This window comes from Xenopus tropicalis, chromosome 4 (assembly GCF_000004195.4).
Source record: "Xenopus tropicalis strain Nigerian chromosome 4, UCB_Xtro_10.0, whole genome shotgun sequence".
Taxonomy (NCBI): Eukaryota; Metazoa; Chordata; class Amphibia; order Anura; family Pipidae; genus Xenopus; species Xenopus tropicalis.
This window is the reverse complement of record NC_030680.2, coordinates 15,986,480-16,008,944: the sequence shown is the minus strand read 5'-3', so window position 1 is coordinate 16,008,944 and position 22,465 is coordinate 15,986,480. Positions and strand designations below refer to the sequence as shown.

The window sequence follows — 22,465 nt, the reverse complement described above, 5'->3', positions numbered from 1 at the left end:
CCTTTCCAACCTAAATTCAAATAAATTTATCTATAATACATAAATATGATATCTATTTTATAAATAAATATTTTACTACACACTTAAATGGTGTTCTTGTATTTTTATAGTACCATAGTATTGCCAGGGAAAAGGGTAAATAAAAAAAAAAAAGTGAAATCAGGGGGGTTGGTGAAGAGAAGATAAAAATAAAGAAATAAAAGCAGGGGATCATTTGGGACCAGCTGATAAACATTTAGTATTATTTGGGCAGCGGAAGGGCAGATCTGTGGGTATAATGCTTCTTTGCATTGTGAATCCGCCCATCCACTAATTGCCCCACTAATAACAGTATGGCGGAATATTAGGGACCACAGGAAAGTTCTAGGAGGCCTTGGGCAAAGGAAGATCTGCGTAATGTAAAGTAAAGGTGGGGTGGGAGGAAAAGGGCAGAGCAAGGGTTAAGGTTATGTAATTGCAGGGTACAGCTTCTCAGGCCCGGGCCTTTAAGGAACAACCTGAATGTTGATGTTTGTACTGTCGTCCCCTGCTGGGCAGTGTTTTCCCTCACGCTTTAGTATAATATCTGTGCCCACTAGCATGCATGGGAATAGAAAATTGGAGCCTCTGGAAGTTGGCACCACAACCACAGGTTTGCACATTCCCCATGCAGCTATTTAGCTGGGTGCCAGCCCAATGCAGTCAGGTCCCTGGCAGTAATATATTATATTGCACATGTGAACTGCCACGGGCGGCAGCGAGGGTATTATACACGGGCCCTCAGAGGGACCTGCCCAATTAATATCTACAGTCGCTTCATTTTTGGAAAAACACATTCTGGTTGTAGTGATATGCACCATTTTCTGGCGTTACTTGCTCTTTAAGAAGGGCCCCATTAACCCACAGAAGGTGTCAGCGACGCAGTGAGAGTTCAGCTTCTAGCGCCATTGGCCTCCTGCCCCCCCCCCCCAGCATGGGCAGAGAAATCGGCACAATCTCCCATAATGCAATATGCCAAGCTACGAGATACCTACAGAGGTTAGTTAGGTCCACAATAACGCAGAGGATGCCTTCAAATATAACAGTATTAAAAGGAAATCAAAGCAAAATGTTAAAATAAAATAGTGCCCACTGAAAGAGTGTAATTCTTAGCAACTTTCCAATATAAATTCAGGACAAAGCAGTACCTGTCAGTCCCTTAATAATGCCTGCACTGCTGGCTCCGACTATTAAACCAATGTAGCAGCTGCCTAATTAGCCTGTAAGGAAGCAATGCAAGAGATTGTGGTAAATGGAGTCTTGGCAGGAGGGGAGCTGGCTTCTGCTACATTGTTTCCATAGTGAGAACCAGCAGCGAGGACAGAGAGAGAGAAAGATGGTATTGAACGCATATTGGAAAGTTACTTAGAATTATATTTTCTTTCATTTTGCAAAATATCCTGTTTGAATTTTCTTTACAGAGCACTTGAAATTATCTTTCTCCATTTCCAGGAAATCAGGTTTGTGACACATAGGAGGCATGGACTGTGCTACCTGCACTGCTGGTTCTCACTACTGAAACAATTTAGCAGTTCCCAGCTGGTTAATTAACCTGTAAAAAAAAAAATGTGTACAAGACATTGCAATAAATAGAGCCATGTTTGGAGAAGAGCTGTTTTCGCTACATTGTTTCCATAGTCAGGACCAGCAGTGAGTGCGGAGACAAAAGCAATGGAAACCTTATCTAAACTTTAGATAACAAAAAAGTATCATCTGTGAATAAAGATGTTCATATTCAGGTATCTAGAGATTTAAAATCACATGACATGCGTTCAACTGAACTACAGCCAGATCCTAAAGGATTCTGATTCCCACTGCACAATGGAGACAACCACTAACACCCAGATCCACCCTCATTATGCCAAAAACCTCCCATGATCCACCCAAAATCCAACTCTCCTCTAATCGGTCTCTTGGGCCCCGCCCCACCATGGGGCCATTGATTCAGTCACCCTCCTGAAAGCCGCCCAGCCCTTGTACAGTATGTTGGGCAGACTATGAAAGAATAAAGCAGAAAGCATATTACAGATATCAGTGGATCTGAGCAGGAAAAAGAGGCAAATACTAACAGCAAACACAGTGTATGAATCTATATATTCAGTAGGACATGTGGCAGGGGGTTTGGGGCTGATTAGGAAACGGCCCACAGACAGACAGACATAGGAACATCATACAAAATAGTTTATTTTTACAAAACAGAAAACTAATGACATTATTATGAATTCTACACTGAATTATAAACATGGTGCCTGGTTTCCATCGGTTCCTCAGAGCCATCACTGCGGAACTTTACGCCCGTACCGGCTTCTGCACTATTTTTTTGTAGTCATCGGTGGCTTTCTTCAGCTTCTGGAAATATTCATCCATTTTCCTCTGGAGTTTGCCCAGAATCTGCAGGGAAAAAAGGAGAGAGAATATTTTGGTTGCTGCTGTCAAATTCATGGGTGGAGTAAATTTTAAAAGATTTATATGAAACAGGGAGGGAAGCAGGGAACTTACGGCCTGATTGTGTTGGTTATTTTCATTCTCGCCCAGAGCCAGTCGGAGATGGTCAATAGCTGAATAAGGGAACCAGACCAACTGAGACGTTGCAGAGAGAGGAGCCTGAGAAAAATAGAAATGTCACAACGTCATGATATTTACTAATATTATTCTTTGTACAGTGCTAGCCTGCTCAAGTGGGACTCCCAGTCCAATCTGGATGAAACCCATGGAAACAAATAACACACAAACTCCATACAGAGAGTGCCCAGGGTAGAAATGAACTCAGCTCCCCAGGGTTACATGGCAGCCATGCTAACCCAGCAATGTCCCCTAGCCTAGCTGAATGAGGAATGTCTCTGGGGCTCAAGTATAAATCCATATTCTGTGGCACAGAACACAAACGCACCATGCAAATACTCAGTGATGGCTTCTGTATGAGCGTCTTTATGTAACAGGGAGGCACTTACCTGTATTCCAAAATACTGGTGGCCTTTGCCTAGAAGTGCGTCTACATATTCTAACACCAGCTCTGCAGCCTCTTCCAGCAGGTCATACTTGAGGTAAAGCCGGAGCAGTTCTGCTGCATCCATAGCCTGAAATTGGACACGCATTTGCAGAACGTTACTGCCGGAGAAACAACAGCTAGAGCTTTAGTATGGAGGAAGTGACTGACAGGGACTGGAGGGACTGGGCCAGTGTGGGAGGCTGCTACCCCGCAGTATAAAGCAATAGGATACATACCTTGTAACGGTTTATTAACCAGTTGGGCAGAGGGACTCCGTGAGACAGCAGTTTATTTATGATACAGTGATGATACAGTGTGTTCTTTGACTCGTATTTATCCAGATAGGAGATCATTAACCGCCATGCTTCATCTGTAGCACTAACAGGAGATGGGACATAGGTCATCAGTGTGTAACCTGTCTGCATGTAAGCGGCCTACACAACTCATATAGCCAAGTAATGCACTCTCTTATCATTCTGGGGACTCCAGGCCACAGTGAAGGGCTAAGTCTGTGTGGCTGCTGCAATACTGCCTGTAGAAAGGGATTAACACTGGGCAGTGGCAGCTCTGTTTCTCATAGGTCTATACCAATGAGCTATAATACGCTGCCTATAGATCTTTTCCTTACATAGCAAGGCATATTAAATAAATGTAAATAAAGCACAAACTAGCTATACACCATGTCTCCATTCCAACGGATGTTACATGTAGGAGAAAAGCCTTAAACATTACTACTCCCCCCCCCCCCCCCCCCCTACTCAAATACTCACTCGGTTTCGGTTCCTTTGAACTCACTGACATGACAAGCCCTTTGGCACGCTGCACAGAGCTGACCAGCACTTAAAGCATTATTCAATCTAGGTGTCAGATGAAAAAAATGAAATACCTGGACTCCTTGGTAGTAATAACAGTCGCCAGTTGATTGGCTGCCAGCCATTCCCATGCCTCAGCCTGAGCTGCCTCCCCGCCCTGCTGCAACCTGATGCATCTGTGTGACAAGAAGACATATTTGTGTACATTAACAAGGAAAAAAATAACGCTGCAAGAACACATTATTATAAATATACATTAAGTTACAGCTTCATCTGCTGGTCACTTTCCGAACATGACGTAGTCAAGGAAGTTAGTTGGTTAGGAAAGATGTAAGAAATCTTATTTGAGGTTCTCACATTTTTGCTAGCCAGAAGAACATCAGATCAGCCCTTTCTTTCGCTTGACAATGTCCTTGGCTACTTCATGTTCGAAAAGTAACCAGCAGGTGGCCCTAATGTAACAAAATGGATTCAATATTAACAGGACTTTTAAACCCTTAATATCTTGGGATTAAAAAAAAAAAAAAAAAATGAATGAATATATATTGCAAAAGTCCTTAAAATAGCACTCATCAATTTTATATCAAGTAATTTTAACTTATCCTTTAAAGTTTTTCAATGATGCACACTTACTTGCAAGCAAGACCCTCGAAGATTGATGTCAGGCCAAGTTTGAACGTCTGGCACAGGGATATTGCTGTGTCAAACAGGCCGGCCTGTACAAGAAGAGCCACCATTTCTTCAGCAGCGGAACTCCCTGCGAAAGAGAGTGCACATCGTTCAGATTAGCAGAGCTTGATATACCGTATATACTCGAGTATAAGCCGATCCGAATATAAGCCGAGGTACCCAATTTTACCTAAGAAAACTGGAAAAACTTATTGACTCGAGTATAAGCCTAGGGTGGGAAATGCAACCGCTACTGCTAAGTTTTAATAATCAAATAAATAACAGATAAATACATAGATAACTTTAGGGAAAGAAAAATGCTACAGCAGCAGACAAAAGCAAGTTTGGGAACGCTAAGGAAGCTGCCATACTAATTATCAAGTACTTGGACCCCAGTGTAGAAGTCCCACCACAATACTACAAAAATAATTTTCTTACATTTTGAAAATCAGTCTTGTGATTGCAGTACAACAGCCCTGCTTTATGGCTAAGCACGCTTCCACTCCTACTCACCAATGTCTTGCCCCTTGCTGGTCCCATCCTGCTTCCCCTTGCCCCCCACTGCCTTAAGAACTCCCCTCCTTGTTAGTGGCCAGAGACTGCCACTCATGACAAGCCCACCTGTGCACCAATCGCCTCCATAGAACTACATATCCCACAATGTGGCCCCCGTGGATGGAGGCGAGTCTGTGCACGCAGGTTAAGGAACTCTTCTGAAGCATGTACAGTATCTGGCACAGGTGCTTGTCCGCCGTGTATAGTGACGAGTCGCTGTGCTGATCTGCCAGCCACATAATCTGCAGGCAGTTCTTTACCTGCACTGTCCGGACCAGGAAGCGGGAGCATTCTTCTTGATCTGACGATGAACGCGCTCGCACGGAGGTGAGTGCGTATGCATTACATCGTCAGATCAAGAGTCGGCAGGAGAGTGAACGGAGTGCACGGTGTCCGTGTGTGACACGCTGCGCGGCGTACGAGGTGGCAGATATGTACCGGCTTACGGCTCTGTTTGAAGAATGCTCCCGCTCCCACAGGTAAACAACTTGCTGCAGATTATATGGCTGGCAGATCAGCACAGCGACTCGTCACTATACACGGCGGCCAAGCATCTGTGCCAGATACATGATACAGAAGCGTTCCTTAACCTTGCGCGCACGGACTCGCCTCCATCGCCTCGTTCGAGCGCATTATGTGCAGGACGGACACAAGTGGAGGTAGGTAGGGGAGAGGAATGCTCGAGTATAAGCCGAAGGGTTACTTTTTGAGCACATTTTTAGTGCTGAAAAACTCGGCTTATACTCGAGTATATACGGTACACAAAACATCATGTCTGATGTCAGGCATGTAACGCTTACCTCAATTGTGGATCCAACAAACAACAATACAAATATATAAAACAGAAAAGTGGTATATTCTGGAAATTATATTCTTATAATCGGTGCTTAGTGATTCAATTTCAATTTCATCAGAACATGGCTGTAAGCCCACAATTAACTTTGCAAATATCCCCAAAATCCCTCTCGACTGCTCTTACTATGTAGGCATCTGGGTAAATGCTGAACAGAGCCTGCTATTTATCTGGGAGAAGAGAAACTCCTTGCATGAGAAATGTAATCCAATCAAAGTTCTCCGTTACCTGCGATCGCTGCTGTACTGGGATTATGCTTTGCCAGAGTCAGCCGCGTCTGCGCAAGAACGTATTCCTTTTCTAAATCTCGCAGCTCCAAGATTTCAATCTGACTACTGCCTAGTCCAGAAAGAACACAAGAATAACAGTTAATATAAAGCAAATTAAACTGAAATAAGTTAATTACAGGAAGAACTGTTTCAAAAGAAAGCTCACTTTTTTGTAGCAAAATGTTCTATATTACTAAAATTTCTTTACTACAACTATCAGCATCTGCCAAAGCTTTCACAGACAGGTGAAGATATAGATCAACCAACTGCATTGAGGCTGCTGGCAGAGAGTTAGTAGTTTTGCAAGAGATTATATGTTGCTTATGTTATAGATTCTAACTACATGCTTCAAGCTCAGCCACAGGATCACACCCTTTACTTGCACTGGGTATTTAAATGTTCACTTTAAGCCAGAGCACCACTACTTATAGACCACAAGGTGGCAGCACAATACACACACCTCTGTGACTAGGCCAAATCAATACCCCATTACACTTTTAGCTGTAATCATCCTGCTCAGCCAACATAGTGGAAGAGTAACAATGTGTAACAGGGACACAGCAGGAAGCACTCAATAATATCCCGGGATACCAGAGAGAAAGATTTGTGCAAGGAAAAGGTAAAATGATAGCAAGTCGTTAGGGCAAAGGCTTACTTGGAACAGCAGATGATTCTCCATCATAGTTCCTCTTGGGGGATGCTCCTGGGCGTTCATACTAGACATTTAAAAAAGAAAAACAGGCAAATAATGATATATATAGGGAAAAGTGGATGGAAGGAAGGACCTTTCTGTTGTATTTAGAATGTATTTAGACAAGAGGTTTCATACCACAGCTCCCGATACCGGCTGCACTATCCAAGCGTATTCTGGACGGATAAGGCGCAAGCAGTTCAGGCATGCCAGATAAGAGTTCACTTGTTTTTGGAGACCCCGTAAGGTACGGACTTCCCTGCCAAGTCGCATCCCATATTCAAACATCACCGTGCCAGCTGAGGGGAAAAACGGGGTTTCAGTTATAGATAGGGAAACTAAGCGCTATAACTAGTGGCAGGGTGGTGCAGGTATAATAAACACACACAATATAGATACATGTGTGTATCTAAAAAAAATAAAATAAATAATATATATATATATATATATATATATATATACACACACACACATCAAAAGGATTATTAGGAACACCATACTAATACGGTGTTTGACCCCCTTTCGCCTTCAGAACTGCCTTAATTCTACGTGGCATTGATTCAACAAGGTGCAGAAAGCATTCTTTATAAATGTTGACCCATATTGAAAGGATAGCATCTTGCAGTTGATGGAGATTTGTGGGATGCACATCCAGGGCACGAAGCTCCCATTCCACCACATCCCAAACATTGTCATGTTCAAGAAACCAATTTGAAATGATTCCAGCTTTGTGCCATGGTGCATTATCCTGCTGGAAGTAGCCAGAGGATGGGTACATGGTGGTCATAAAGGGATGGACATGGTCAGAAACAATGCTCAGGTAGGCCGTGGCATTTAAATGATGCCCAATTGGCACTAAGGGGCCTAAAGTGTGCCAAGAAAACATCCCCCACACCATTACACCACCACCACCAGCCTGCACAGTGGTAACAAGGCATGATGGATCCATGTTCTCATTCTGTTTACGCCAAATTCTGACTCTACCATTTGAATGTCTCAACAGAAATCGAGACTCATCAGACCAGGCAACATTTTTCCAGTCTTCAACTGTCCAATTTTGGTGAGCTCGTGCAAATTGTAGCCTCTTTTTCTTATTTGTAGTGGAGATGAATGGTACCTGGTGGGGTCTTCTGCTGTTGTAGCCCATCCGCCTCAAGGTTGTGCGTGTTGTGGCTTCACAAATGCTTTGCTGCATACCTCGAGGGTTTTCTCAGTCAAAGTTTCTCTTCTATCAGCTTGAATCAGTCGGCCCATTCTCCTCTGACCTCTAGCATAAACAATGCATTTTCGCCCACAGGACTGCCGCATACTGGATGTTTTTCCCTTTTCACACCATTCTTTGTAAACCCTAGAAATGGTTGTGCGTGAAAATCCCAGTAACTGAGCAGATTGGGAAATACTCAGACCGGCCCGTCTGGCACCAACAACCATGCCACGCTCAAAATTGCTTAAAATCACCTTTCTTTCCCATTCTGAAATTCAGTTTGGAGTTCAGGAGATTGTCTTGACCAGGACCACACCCCTAAATGCATTGAAGCAACTGCCATGTGATTGGTTGATTAGATAATTGCATTAATGAGAAATTGAACAGGTGTTCCTAATAATCCTTTTGGTGAGTGTATATATATTTATTAGTCTTACTCCTGTCACCTCCCAGGTGTCCTGTATGCATCATGTGATAGCCAGGAAGGTCTCATAGAATTTCAGGAACACAATGCTATCATTAATATAGGGGGGTCAAGAAGTGCCCGTTACCTTTTCGGTAGTTGTGTCGGTATATATGGAACGCATATAGGAGTTCATAGTAGTTGTGGGTCATCAGATCAACAGCACGGGCACGGGATTCAATGATACCTACAACCTAATGCATATTTAAGTGTGACTTTATTAAGAACAAGAAGCATCTGCTCACTCAGACTGTGCAATTGTCCCCCCCAAGGAAGGAGAAGAAACAGGCAATTACCTCATTATGTAGATTTACATAGGGAAACTCTACAAGGTCCTGCAGCTGGGAGCGCTCACACAGAACCACCACCAGCTGCCGTAAACAGTCAAGTTGCCTTTAAGATGAAAGTACAGTTATTAAATAGTCAAACACTGAACATTACACTAGCATTAGAGGCAGACCCCTCTCCTACCCAAAAGGTGTATGAGCAATAATTTAACAAGGGGGTCTACTGTCCTTTTAAATAGCTGCTTGTTTAGCACTTGCACTAATTCAGAGCTTAAGGGCAAAGACACACGGGGAAACTAGTCACCATGATTTTTAAAAACCACAGTCGCAACTAATTTCACACAGAAATGTACAAGTCGCTGCATGTTAAATATACCACTAAGCAAAAATCACCATTATTATAGCCCTGGCAATTAGTCACAAGCTCATTTTCAAAAATCGCAATGACTAATTATCCCGTGAGTCTTATATATGGGTACAAAACGATCCAGAACAGCACCTCTTGTTTTTTTAAATTAAAATGCCTTTATTGCAAATTTCAGGGGCAAACAGCAGCAACGTTTCAACTATGTGGCCTTTTATCAAGCTAACTGGCAACACACATCTCCTTTTATATATGGAACTAAAACATTTTTCTGATTGGGCTTATTCAGGTATTGTTCTGTCTGGGCAGTAATACACTTGGCCAAAAACTGCTTTGACAAGTGTATGCACTTCATGGCCACACATAATACAAAGGCCAAGTCTGATCTGATAGATGGGCTAATGACATGGTTTAAGGTGGTAACCAAACTGGATCTACTTGTTAAAGTGGACTGCCGAAAAGACATAATGTATAGCTAGTTTTGCTTTATATTCTTACACAACTTGCATTTTAAATACAATTTTTTAACTTGCCACGTACCTGCTAGTATCTGGGATTTGAGTTAAAGCGTCATATGCTTGGCTGTTGTGTCCCATATCTAAGTGATGTTTGAAAATTCGAGTCCTTAATGCTGCCTTAAAACAAAACACGCAGGGACGGAAATAGAAATATGAGAACAGAAACATAGAACTCATAAACCTACTGTGCAAGCTGCTTTTTGCAATGATGCAATCAGCAAGGCGTCCCCCCACTGTGTCTCAAGTGCAGGGCATATGCCCCTATATGCCAACTCCTAGGGATGGCTCTGCTGTACAGGCCAAGGGTACAGCTCAAAAGTTGTTTCCTGCAATACAGGTTTGGGATCCCTTATCCGGAAACCCATTATCCAGAAAGCTCCGAATTACGAAAAGCCGGTCTCCCATAGGCTCCATTTTAATCAAATAATTCAGAATTTTAAAACTGATTTCCTTTTTCTCTGTAATAATAAAACAGTACCTTGTAAATGATCCCAACTAAGATATAATTACCCCTTATTGGGGGCAGAACAGCCCTATTGGGTTTATTTCATGGTTAAATGATTCCCTTTTCTCTGTAATAATAAAACAGTACCTTATAAATGATCCCAACTAAGATATAAATAATTCGTATTGGATGCAAAACAATCCTATTGGGTTTAATAAATGTTTTATTGATTTTTTAGTAGCCTTAAGGTATGGAGATCCAAATTATGGAAAGACCCCTAATCTGGAATACCCTTGGTCCCGAGCATTTTGGATAACGGGTCCTATACCTGTACTTTCTCCAGCTATGATTATTATTTGGAAAAAGCTCCTACCTGACTCCTCCAGTCATCACTGGCTTCACTTATTGCAATAGTAGCCAACTGAATCACCAGCTCCGGCAAACCTACATCTTCCAGCAGACGCAACACCTACATTCCGGAGAAAATGATTAAAATTAAAAAAAAAAAAAAAAAACAACACTGGCCCAAATTCCAACTGTCAGCATATCTGATTCCTTATCTTTAGTCTGAAATAGTAATATAATTACAAAATATATTATACCCTCAGTAGAATGGCTTCTAATGGAGATATCTTTCAATATCCTAATCTCCTTCCAAAGCATTTCTGTCAGCCGAACAAGCGCGCCTTGTTGCCTTAAAGGGGAACTATCGTGAAAATTAAATTTTTCAGATGGATAGATATAATCAAAATAATAAAATTCTCAAATATATTTGTTTACCAAAAATGCTTACTTTTTTAAATAAAAGAAATAAGATTACAGACTATTAGAAGCCTTTCTCACAGAGTCAGTTCAAGGGATTGCTGAATGGGAGTGGCAACAACGTGCTGTGATGTCACAAAACCAGTAACAATGTCCCGCCCTCCCCTATGCTGAAGGCAAAGCATCCTTCCACACCTCAAAGCTTCCACTTTGCAGCAACTTATCTCCCACAAATCACTAGGTACCAAGAGAAAACACCCTAAATATGAACGCCAGTTTGATGACCAATATGTATAGGTTTACCTAAGTATGTGGGTGGCATGTAGGGGCCCAATGGGAACATACCCCCATATGATTAATTATTTCTGTCATTTCAGCTCCTGCAAAATCAACACATTTACATCATTATATGTGGGATAAAGCTAGTAAAAAGTGTGCTTGCCCCTGTAAGCCATATATTTTTGGAAAGTACACATTCCAAAGTACCAAGCTGCAAAGCTTTTCTAAGTTTACCGATTTTTATGACATTTCCAAAAATCACCTCAAAACCTCCAATATGCAGCCTCTTATTTTCTACAGGTGATTAGGTACCAAGATAAAACATCCTAAATATGAACCCCAGGGGGCTAATGAACAGTTTGATGCCCACTGTACATAGGTTTATCAAAGCACATGGCACTTAGAGACCCCAAAATATACCTTGTGCACACTAATTTCATGGCTTACCTTTACCTAATTCATAAACACATGGCAGTTTTATGTGGGGTAAAAGCTGCAGAAATGTAGGGTGACCCCTGAAAACCACATATTTTTGGAAAGTACACAATCTGACAAATCCAAAAAGGTTAAAGAGTCTTTTTTTACACCAAAGTACCAATCTGCAAAGCTCTCCTAAATTTAGTGGTTTTTATGACTTTTCTGAAAAATGTTTAAAAATGTTGCAATTTGCCACATCTCAATACAATTTCTTGCTAAAGTATGTTGGATGTATAGACCCTAAATGAAAATAGTGCATATGAATTTTCCCTGAATTTGCATTACATTACATTCTCATATAAGGCTATGGAAAAACATATGGAAAAACACAGAGAATTGGCCCCTTCACTGGCATCTTCTTCCCTGCGCCCGGTACCACTGCTTTGTCCAGGGTGCGCACACGTGTCAGTTCCTAAATGCATACTCACACATTTCAGAGCTGAAATCCACTGCGTGTGTGCACTCTGTACATAGCAGTGGTACCGGGCACAGGCAAGTAAGAAGGCTGATGCCAGTGAAGGGGCTGATTCTTGGTCTTCGTTCAGACAATCCAGCCCTGCGTAGCAGTAGCCTTAGTGTAACACTTGGCCAACCCTGTACCATACCAAACAGTAATTAATTACTTGACCTTGGTAACTCCCCTCAGGGTTCAGAGCAGGAATTACAACCACAAACACAGATTTGGGAAAAAACATTTACAAATCTGAAGTTTATTTTTTTTAGGCAAATGTTACACAACAGAGGTTATTTTTCCCATGTGAGGTTGCATACGCAGTTGGCCCATTGTAAGGGTTTCTTTGCACACACACACACACACACTCTCTCACTCTCTCTCACAGAAAGACACACATAGATTCACGGACTGACACACACAGATATACCCACACACGTACATATACACAGATTTACCCACACACACAGATTTACCCACACACAGATTTACCCACACACACACACACAGATTTACCCCCCCCCCCACACACACACAGATTTACCCACACACACAGATTTACCCCCACACACACACACACACACACAGATTTACCCCCCCCCCCCACACACACACACACACACACACAGATACATACAAATATACCCACACACACACACACACACAGATACATACAAATATACCCACACACACACACACAGATACATACAAATATACCCACACACACACACACACAGATACATACAAATATACCCACACACACACACAGATACACACAAATATACAAACACACACACTGATAATGATACACATACACACAAACACCCAGAGATATACAACTCTCCCCTCTCCCAAAAGGCACCTAAAGGCAGCAACTTTAGCTCTGTCCCTTCTCTGAAATCTTCACAGAAAACTCCTGCTCTCTCCTGACCCCGCCCCCTCCCAACAGCGTGTGCATTACAAACCAGCATTGGTAGGTCACTGCTGCAAAAGGCTCCTCTCTCCGTTCAGGGACAGATTTCTGCAAAACTCCTGCCTCTACTTCAACTTCCCCCTTCCCCCGACTGTGTCAGAAGTAGTTCCCCCCCCCCTTCACAGCACATGCTTTTAGCTGAGCAGTGAGACACGCTGATGTCCCAGTTTGAATGCCCTGTATGTAATATTCACCAGCCACTGATTTACTTCTTACAAACCTTTCTAGGGAGAGGGCACTGCAAAAGGAGAGAGCAGGCAGGAGTTTTGCATTCAAACGGAGCCTCTGAAGCCATTGAACTACTGATGCTGGCTTTCCTTAGCTCCAGATTGACAGCACTGGCGGCCAATGAGAGAAAGGCATACCTGTCAGTTAGCTAAACCCGACTCCGACTTCATAGCAGGCTAGGAGCAGGGCTGAGAGAAGCAGCTGCTAGAGGGAGCACTGTGAAAACTGATATATATTAAAAACTGTATAAAATTTTTAATACATTATATTTAGAGACTTTCATAACTTTATGTGATGATTCATTTTAATGATTATTAATTTCACGATAGTTCCCCTTTAAGCAAATTTTTTAGAGTTTAGGGACGCTTACACTAGAAATGAATCCATATTAACAACTTATTACAGCCTTAGCCTCACTGAAAGGATAAGTAAACCTTTAAAAAAAAAAGCAAATGTACTAAAGTCCCTATTATTGATGTACCACAATGTTTGAAAACATCAATAAAACATTTCAGTTTTTAAAAAAAAAAAACCAAAAAAAACAAATGTAAAATTTATGAAAGTGCTAATTCTTTTGCAATTTAAATTAAGGATCAAAGTACAATCCATACAAATTTTGGCGCCACCTGCTGGTAAATAACTATTTCACATTCACTTATTTGAAAGATTTACTTATTCTTGAAAGGAAGAAACTCAGCAATGATATGGTTTTGGCTTTTTCTGCCTCCTAGATCAGTCATCTCCAAACATATCTCTGCATAAAGCTAATTATTGTTGGGTCAGAATTCTAACTGATCCAAAGTAGACGGCAAGAACACGTACGTGGCTGACAATGGCTAGATCAGGGTGCGAGACAAGGACCCAAGCTGGGCTGGAGGCCACTTACTCTGTTATAATATTGGAGGCGAGGTGACACAGACTCCCCCTCCTCAACTCTGATTAATTTTTCCAAAAAGTCTTCCCTCTCCACTTCGGAGGCTGCTTGACTGAAACAATCTAAAGCCTGTGGATAATAAGGAGAAATTAACACCTACTGGAAAATAGGAATACTATGCTCTGTATCACATGGAGCTGGACCCCAATAGGTATGATGCACAAATAGAGTTGTCATAAGAATGTTATTAGCAGAGTTTCACCTTGTGTCCTTCTCCAGCAACCAAGTAACACTGGGCCAACATGAAATGGCAGGAACCAACATTAACTTGGCACCATGGTAAAAGCAGCCGGACATATTCCTAGATGAAAGGGCAAGAAAAAAAAAATGAACAAATTGCAGGATAATTTAATTGACTTTATAAAGTCATGTGTAGGAGAATAAACTACATCTTTACCTGGAGCTGTGTGTATTGGCAGTTTCTCATCAGGCATTCTGCAAACTGGAAGTTAGGGTTACTGGGCCATCTGGTATGTGGCTGGGGTTAAGGAACAGGACCAAAGCCAATAAAAGAACAGTCAAGAGAGATACCCTATCAGAGTTAACCAGAAAGTGAGGTCACAACTGTCCAATAACATTACCCTTTAGCCCAGAGCAAAACATTGTTTCTAACCTTCATTTATTTGAATGGAAAGCTATGACTGACAGCTATAAACATCTGCCTGCAAGTTTCCACTTTATTATGTATCAATTGCTAATAAAACCACTGTGTGCATGGTATTTTGGTTACAATTTAAACTTACACTTAAAATTGGAAGACTCACTTACTAAGAGCAGGACAGGGTGCAAAGTACGAGCACAAAACTGCATGTTTTTAGTACCTTGCACCCTGCCCCTGGGCACAAGTCTTATGTGAAGTGTTACGCCCACACCACAGTGCTCTGCGGATGGACCTAAGATTGGCTCGGTAAGATCCTCTAATGCAGGGGTCCTCAAACTACAGCCCATTGGCCGTATACAGCTCCCCAAGGTCATTTACCCGGCCCCCGCTGTGTCCTCGCCTCTGGCTACTACCTGTCTGCCACACGTCACCACGTCTCACCGCCCAACGCAATAGTTTGAGGACTAACTACAGTCCACTCCCCAACAGTCCAGGAACGTGAACTAGCCCCCTGTTGCCCCCCTAATGTCAACTGCTGCCTTGTTGTGAGGGCAAACTGGACCATACTAACTGGAGAGCTGCTGGGAAAAAAATGTAAATAATTCAATAACCACAAAAAATAATATGACACTATGAATATCTGTCTACCTCATACTCCCAACACAATCTAAAGGTAAAACTACTGTTTTTACAGTAAAATGAGTGCAGATGGCACACAGGCAAGGATACAGAAGTTGTAGGAGGTAGCTGGTAATGCGATGTATAAGATCGGCCCAGTTTAAAGATCTGTGCACCTGACTTGAACCAGATTGAATGAAAAGGTGGGCAAAAACTTGAGGGAAATGTTTTCTTCCTACATCTTCAAAAAACAATTCCACAATGGTCTGGATTCCACTGGCTAATGGGGAAAAAAATTAAACTGTAATGCATGAAGAGCGCTGAAAACTTTAAGATAAAGACTCCTTTAAGATAAAAAAGTTCAAGAAATCAATACTTACTGTATCTGCGCTTCTCTACTTGAGAATCAGAAAGCTCCAAAACTGAGAGGTGCTGCAGGTTGGACTCTCTATAAGGAAGGCAAATAGCGCTCTGTGTTTATTTTAGAATCAACAAATAGATCCGATTTGCATATATTGTCATGACTCAGTGGAAAACAATTGATGTGATTAAACACAATACTAAAATTATATAAACTGTATTATTGTCATTTTTATCTTGGAAAAAAACCCAAAAAACAAAAAAAAAACTTACAATAAATCTACTGGGACAGCACAGGCCAAACACTGGCTCCCCCAGCGGATCATGTAATAGGACAAAAGCAGTTGAGCGGCGCGAGGGATAAGTTCCTGCTGAGAATGAAGAAGCTGCCCTGCTCCAACCAGTGCCTAACAAAAGATAAAAAAAAAAAGGATCGGTTATGTAACACCCCTTTTCAATGGGATTGTCCCAATCCACGACAAACTAAAATATTTGTACGTATTGCCAATGACTGACAGGTTTTCAATATAGTTTATGTATAGTTTATGTACAGGAGAATATTTCAAAGAAAAAGTTTCTTTCACCAGAGGTGAGGGCTAATGGACCCTGCACTCATACTAGAGGAAACTATTTTAGGCAAAAAATGCTTGTAGTGAGTGCTATGCCACTCACAGAGAGAGAGAGGTCCCAGCTGGGGCAGCCATCTTGGGACTCAAAGCATGCAAATAATGAGGAGTGTTTCAGCTTGCTCATTGTGCATATGTGTGACATTGTTTCAGGGGAACTGTTGGTCTTGGTAATGTTGTTTGTACATAGACAGGAAAAAGAATTGTGTACAGGGAGTGGTTGTCATTGAAACATTCTTGAAGTAGGGTTCTTAGAGTTCTTAAATCAACTAGCAATCTGGCTAAGTGGCAGCTGAGATTCAATGTTGCTAAATGTTAGGTTATGCATTTGGAATTTAAAAATATGCAGCCTCTTATACCCTTAATGGGACTGCACTAGACAAATCCATTATGGAGAAGGACTTAGGAGTCCTTGTAGACTTGGCTGTAGGAAGCAATGGCAGTAAGTAGTGATATGGGAAATTAGGTTCTGTCCTGTATTAAAGGGGCATAGATTGGCGGGAGGACGTGGGCCACTTTACAGAGTGCTGTATCTAGAATATAACCATAAAAAAAGAGAAAGCTATTTTGTTTTTACAATTAAGTTTTTTTAAATGGCTGTGGAATTGTACTCACCATGTCCCCTAGCCTCAGCAAGAGGTGCTGAAGAATAAGCAAGTCCCGACATATTAAGAATCTTGTGGCAGAGATTTTGTAAATGGCTTGACATACCACACTGGAAGCAGTAACACTCCCATAAAGAGTAGAAAGATTCAGTCTCACATTATGTTGCGCTGAAACAGACCCATTAAATACACCATTAAAATGCAGTCTTTTATAAACACACAAAACTTTGCAGAAACCCAGACTTACACTGTTCCATGTCCATGTTGGTTTCATAATCCATATTTTGAAGCAAGAAACTAATAGCTTGTATTGGATTCCTGATGTCCTGCAGTTTATTCTGAATATTTTCCATGATGTTGTCTCTAGTGTTCATAAAAAAACAAACAGATATTTTACAGTCTGTATTTTACCTAATAAAGCAATTTAAATCAAATTTTACACGTTACACTTTTTCTAAATCAGGACAGTTTGGTTGTGCTTTTTTTAAATTGGTGCTGAAATAGTAACCTACAAGGAATATCCTGCTTACTGCTGCTCTACCATAAAACACTGTAGCAAGCAGGGCTTTACAGATGATGTGCGACTGGCACAGATAACAATTCTTATTTCCTTACATGTCATTGGCTATCAAATCTTCCAAAATCTGCTCTGCAACTCTCTCTGGTGACTGTGGGTGGCAGCACGCACTCTCCATCTGATATGCCATGTCTTCGGTAATATAATCTGCTATCATGTGAAGGCACTGTATCAGGCTGACAATGTCACTCGCGCCATCCACATCTACAGAGACGACATAACAATTACAAAAATGAAAATTCCCTTAACATGGAACTTGTAACAGATCCTGGGGCTAGCGTAGGACTGTATTGTAGGCTTTTTTTTCAGACAGGGCAGTTTTTATATACAGTTTAGTTTAGGTATAGTTTAGGTTTGTCAACCAATGACTTAGCTCCAACATTATCGGCTAACTGGACTACTAGTGGCGCTTCCAATTACTTCACAGAAAGAAATCACATTGCAACAAGTAGTGGTTGTAAAGACTTGTCGTTGGACATGATCATATAGAATGGCTTGGCCCCTTCACCACCTGAAACTGTTTCCCATCAAACCTTGTTTAATACTTTGACACAATACATACTAGGGACTAGATCCCTGTTGCATCTACCTTGAGTGCTGGTTTCTGTAATTAGTGGGCTTACCCAGCTTGAGGAAGTGCCGTATCCCCAGAAGTCCATGAACCAAGTTTATAATATTAACAGGCCCGTTGTGCCTGTGTATTGTGTGGTTCATATAGAAAGGCTTACCAACTTGGGGGACTAGTACATGCTACCTGCTACTTAGTTGCAAGTTTGATTACATTACCTATAAAGTTTTAAGCATACCTTAGTAATCAGGCATCAATAAAACTTTAAAACTCTTTAAAAGGGGTTGTTCACCTTTTAATTAACCTTCAGTATCATGTAGATAATCTAAGATGATTTGCAACTGGTCTTCATTTTGTATGGTTTTTCAGTTATTTAGCTTTTTGAGTCAGGAGATGAAGGCACATACTTTAAAAACTATAAAACAATAAAAATGAAAAATGGTTGCTAAAATAGGCCATTCTATAACATACTTAGGTTAAATTAAAGGTGGGCAGCCTTTTTAAGTACCAGCAGTCCCCTTGAATATCCATTATTGTAGAAAAGCAAGAAGCATGGACCTAAGGATCTTCTAAAATCATGGCACTCACTTTTACAAAAACGAGTCACAAAAAGTTTTCTTACCATCACAGATAACACTTTCATCCACTGTTAGCAAGTGCTCTCCTGGTACAAGGTAGAGATGCTCAACCGAAGAACAAGGAGCCAAGAAAGATAGAAAGCCCTTGAAGCAACAAGGAATAATATTTTAGCTTTATGTTTATAAACAAGAAGCACATAGATAAATGCTACACAGCACAGTTACCTTTCTCAGAAGGCACACCATGTTAGTGTTTGGGTGCACCACAAGGGCAAGGGGACGTGAAAGAGTCTCTTGATACTGCAGGCAACAGGTATAAAATTTACACCAGTTCTCTATGTTTATTTGGCGGAATTCCTCCTGTGACACGTCATAATCTACCACGGCATTCTGAATCTGCAATAAACAAAGGCAAAATGGTCACAAATACGAAAAAAACCTCAGATCTGTTTAGCTAACACGTGATGTTGCAGCACAATGGGAAAATGCCTTACCTCTTTCTCAACAGTTAAAGTGACCTCTTTTTTCAGTTCTTCCCAGGAGAGATCTAGAACCCTTCCAGAGCCCTTCCTTAGGATCTATGCATAAGCAACAACAATGTATTTATAAAAAAAAAAAAAAAAAAGCATAACAGCATTTTGGTAATTTATCCTGCTGACGTGTGAATGCTGAAGCTGTCCGTGGTGCTGATAAGACTATTTGCTGGTATGCTTACGAAATAATGCTTTAAGCTGGCCATACACGCACCAATAAAACAGAACGAAACGTATGATTTTCGAACCACGCGTGGGCTCCGAATGATCTTGCAGACAATTTTCGTACCATGGTGAATGGTTGTGTAGTTGATTGGACAGGTTTGAAAATTTTGGCTGGATAACCATTAAATTCCACGCATGTATTGTGTATCTAAAGATATCCTTGTGGGACCCACAATGCATTTCCAGGAAGTAACTTTTGTGTGATTGGTGCCTGCAAACTATTTAATGTTCATAACATCCTCGGAATGGAGATTTTTAGGGCTTTATCCAACAATTTCAGTGTGAATGTTTTAGATTGTTGCATTTAAACGTACGATCAATATCCGAACGTTCCCCGAAAGAAGACAAAAATCTGAATGTGTATGGCCCTACGCGTTTTGGGTCCTACCACCCTTTAATCATATGCACAATGTATCCAGTACAAACAGCTCTTTTATACTCTTAGAAACCATTGCCATCTTGTGGTTACTTAATACATCAGATAACATGGCATTTATAAATGTATATAAATATAAATTCCAAAGCAAAAGTAATCTGGAATGATGAGCCCTCTTTGGTTGTATTAGGGATCAAAATAGTAAGAGTATAAGAGTATACAATAATACAAAAAAAGAATAGCAAAGTGTTACAATAATGAAAAGTGTAATATTATATATATATATATATATATATATATATATATATATATATATATACACACACATACATATATATGCACTAAAAATGACCCCAGCAGCCAAAAAACAATTGCTCTGTGATGCTACAATTTTATTGTTATTCTTGAGTTTCTATTCTGGTTCTCTCCTAGTCATATATCAGTCCCCTTTAAAGCAGTCGAGAGGGCCATTTGTAGCCCCCAAAACACCAGTTTGACATGCCTGTTGGGAGTGTTACCTGAATTGCTTTCTGTAGAGCAGCAATAGTGAATCGTCCTGGTGCAAACAAACACTCCAGGTAGGCTTCCTGTTATAAATAAAAAATAAACTTGTAAAGGATTGATAAGCGATTACGTAATGCATACTACCTGTACAATAAAAAATAAAATATCCTTCTTACGTAAGAGAATTCTCTAGTTACTCACCTGGGGTTCTTGTTCATCACCAATGGCTAAGTCATCATCTGGCAATGGATTTACAAAAACTGGGTTCCAATGTCCTGCTTGGTTTCTAAAATGCAAAAGACAACTGCTTATTGTTAGACACACAAGGGGTGCATAAAGGATAAGTAAACCTTAAAAATAAGTTCATGTAAAATAGCCCATCAGCAGAACAATGGGAAAGGAGCAATATAGCAGCTCCCGGTAGATATCGGAATAGCACTTAATAGTAACAAGTCCGGCTTGGGACTCCTTCAGTTACATGGGAGTAAGAGAAACCATAGCATGAAAAGCAGTTCTAATGTGTAGCGCTGGCTCCTTCTGAAAGCTCAAACTCAGGCACAATGCACTGAGATGGCACCTACACACCAATATTACAGCTAAAAATAAATTATTTGCTATGTAAACAGTGTCGCACAGCAGATATACACATACGTACTGATCACTTACCGTTCAAAATTTATGTGTTTCATGACTGTTTGGTTGTCATCGTCCAGCCACAAAGCCCAAATGTTCATAGAAGATAAAGTAAAAGTGAAGTCGATGAGAGTTTCCTGATCAGAAAATAGGGAAAAAAAAAAAACGTTTTATAATGAAACTATGACAAACGGTGACACCGAAAAGATCTTAAGGCGTTGCTGAAGCGGGAAGTCGGAATCCATTTCAAATGCTATTTTACTGTTTTGGGGGAGTTTTCTTAACAACTTGCTTACCTGATTAGTGAATATTGAGGAAGTATGCTCCAAACTGTAGCGATTGCTTTCCGTGCACACCAACTGGAATACACAGAACTAGGAAAAGGGACAAAAGGAAAAACGGTCAACTATTTCTGGTTGCTATGGTCCAATTTACGTCTGGTCAATAAAGTAGCAATAATAATAAAATTGTAGCCTCACAGAGCTATAGTTTTTTTTTGCTTGTCGGGGGCAGTGACCCCTTCAGAAACTATAAAAGATAAAATCAAGACCAATTAAAAAGTTGCCGTTTTGGAACGTATTAAAAGTTAACCCAAACAACCCCTTTAAGTCCTTCCACCTTAAAGTAAGTCAACATCTAATTCCCATCATGACTGGCACAAAAGAAAGTTCCATGACTAAAAACTTTGGAGCCTACTTGAGAGTTTCTAATTAGAGACAAGAAGAAATAGCCAACCATTGTGCCTGACCAAGATCTGTGGATGCAATGCAAATAACAGGACAGTAATAGCATCACAAGAAATAGGACAGAACTTATGGACACAAAAATGACAAGACAATAATTCAGGGGTAGGGAACCTATGGCTCGGGAGCCAGATGTGGCTCTTTTGATGGCTGCATCTGGCTCTCTGCCAAATCTTTAATAAAAAAAATAACAGGGGGCGTGGCCTGCGCTTGGCGGATAGAAGACGTGTTCTAAGCCTCAAAACACGTCTTCTATCCGCCGAGCGCAGGCTACGCCCTCCTCCTCATCCTTGGCACCCACCCTACCTTGCCCCGCAGCCCAACATATTGTATGGCTCTCACGGAATTACATTTTAAAATATGTGGTGTTTATGGCTCTCTCAGCCAAAAAGGTTCCCGACCCCTGCAATAATTAAAGAATATCCGGATTCCAATTTACCTGTCCTTGTCTGGGTGTGTGCAAATATACCCCAAGGTAAAGTATTTCTAATGTATCTGAGTAGGCAAGCCGCAGTTTGTGTCCTGTCCCAGCTGTTTGACGGATATCTTTGCTAACTGGCACATATTCCAACATGTCGGCGACCATAAGGCACATTTGATCCTGGGAATAAAGCACCAAAGCTCATTATTTATTTATTTTTTTAAAGGCTTTAGCTTTGTTTGGGGGAAAAAAAAAA

General features: G+C 41.0%; 1 protein-coding gene across 2 annotated transcripts in view; it reads right to left on the bottom strand.

Annotated features, from left to right (window-relative positions):
• Positions 1-2,182: 2,182 nt before the first annotated feature.
• The window catches only part of nup160 (nucleoporin 160), a 29,098-nt gene continuing 8,815 nt past the window's right edge, over positions 2,183-22,465 (bottom strand). The window contains exons 7-36 of one of the 2 annotated variants that reach the window (XM_031900496.1): positions 22,228-22,389; positions 21,342-21,419; positions 21,079-21,182; positions 20,614-20,698; positions 20,427-20,495; positions 19,269-19,352; positions 19,000-19,170; positions 18,819-18,918; positions 17,667-17,832; positions 17,299-17,414; positions 17,062-17,219; positions 16,094-16,227; positions 15,841-15,908; positions 15,572-15,740; positions 14,639-14,708; positions 14,444-14,542; positions 14,194-14,310; positions 10,511-10,606; positions 9,715-9,809; positions 8,820-8,916; positions 8,612-8,717; positions 6,995-7,155; positions 6,821-6,881; positions 6,125-6,235; positions 4,453-4,576; positions 3,894-3,995; positions 3,244-3,385; positions 2,970-3,095; positions 2,518-2,622; positions 2,183-2,409 (exon numbers count right to left, since the gene is read on the bottom strand). In XM_031900496.1, coding sequence (XP_031756356.1) covers positions 2,308-2,409; positions 2,518-2,622; positions 2,970-3,095; positions 3,244-3,385; positions 3,894-3,995; positions 4,453-4,576; positions 6,125-6,235; positions 6,821-6,881; positions 6,995-7,155; positions 8,612-8,717; positions 8,820-8,916; positions 9,715-9,809; positions 10,511-10,606; positions 14,194-14,310; positions 14,444-14,542; positions 14,639-14,708; positions 15,572-15,740; positions 15,841-15,908; positions 16,094-16,227; positions 17,062-17,219; positions 17,299-17,414; positions 17,667-17,832; positions 18,819-18,918; positions 19,000-19,170; positions 19,269-19,352; positions 20,427-20,495; positions 20,614-20,698; positions 21,079-21,182; positions 21,342-21,419; positions 22,228-22,389 — 3,378 coding nt within the window. In that variant the 3' untranslated portion in view covers positions 2,183-2,307. Of the gene's footprint in view, positions 2,410-2,517; positions 2,623-2,969; positions 3,112-3,243; positions 3,386-3,893; positions 3,996-4,452; positions 4,577-6,124; positions 6,236-6,820; positions 6,882-6,994; positions 7,156-8,611; positions 8,718-8,819; positions 8,917-9,714; positions 9,810-10,510; positions 10,607-14,193; positions 14,311-14,443; positions 14,543-14,638; positions 14,709-15,571; positions 15,741-15,840; positions 15,909-16,093; positions 16,228-17,061; positions 17,220-17,298; positions 17,415-17,666; positions 17,833-18,818; positions 18,919-18,999; positions 19,171-19,268; positions 19,353-20,426; positions 20,496-20,613; positions 20,699-21,078; positions 21,183-21,341; positions 21,420-22,227; positions 22,390-22,465 lie in introns of those variants that run through there. The other variant, XM_031900497.1, reaches the window with a different exon arrangement.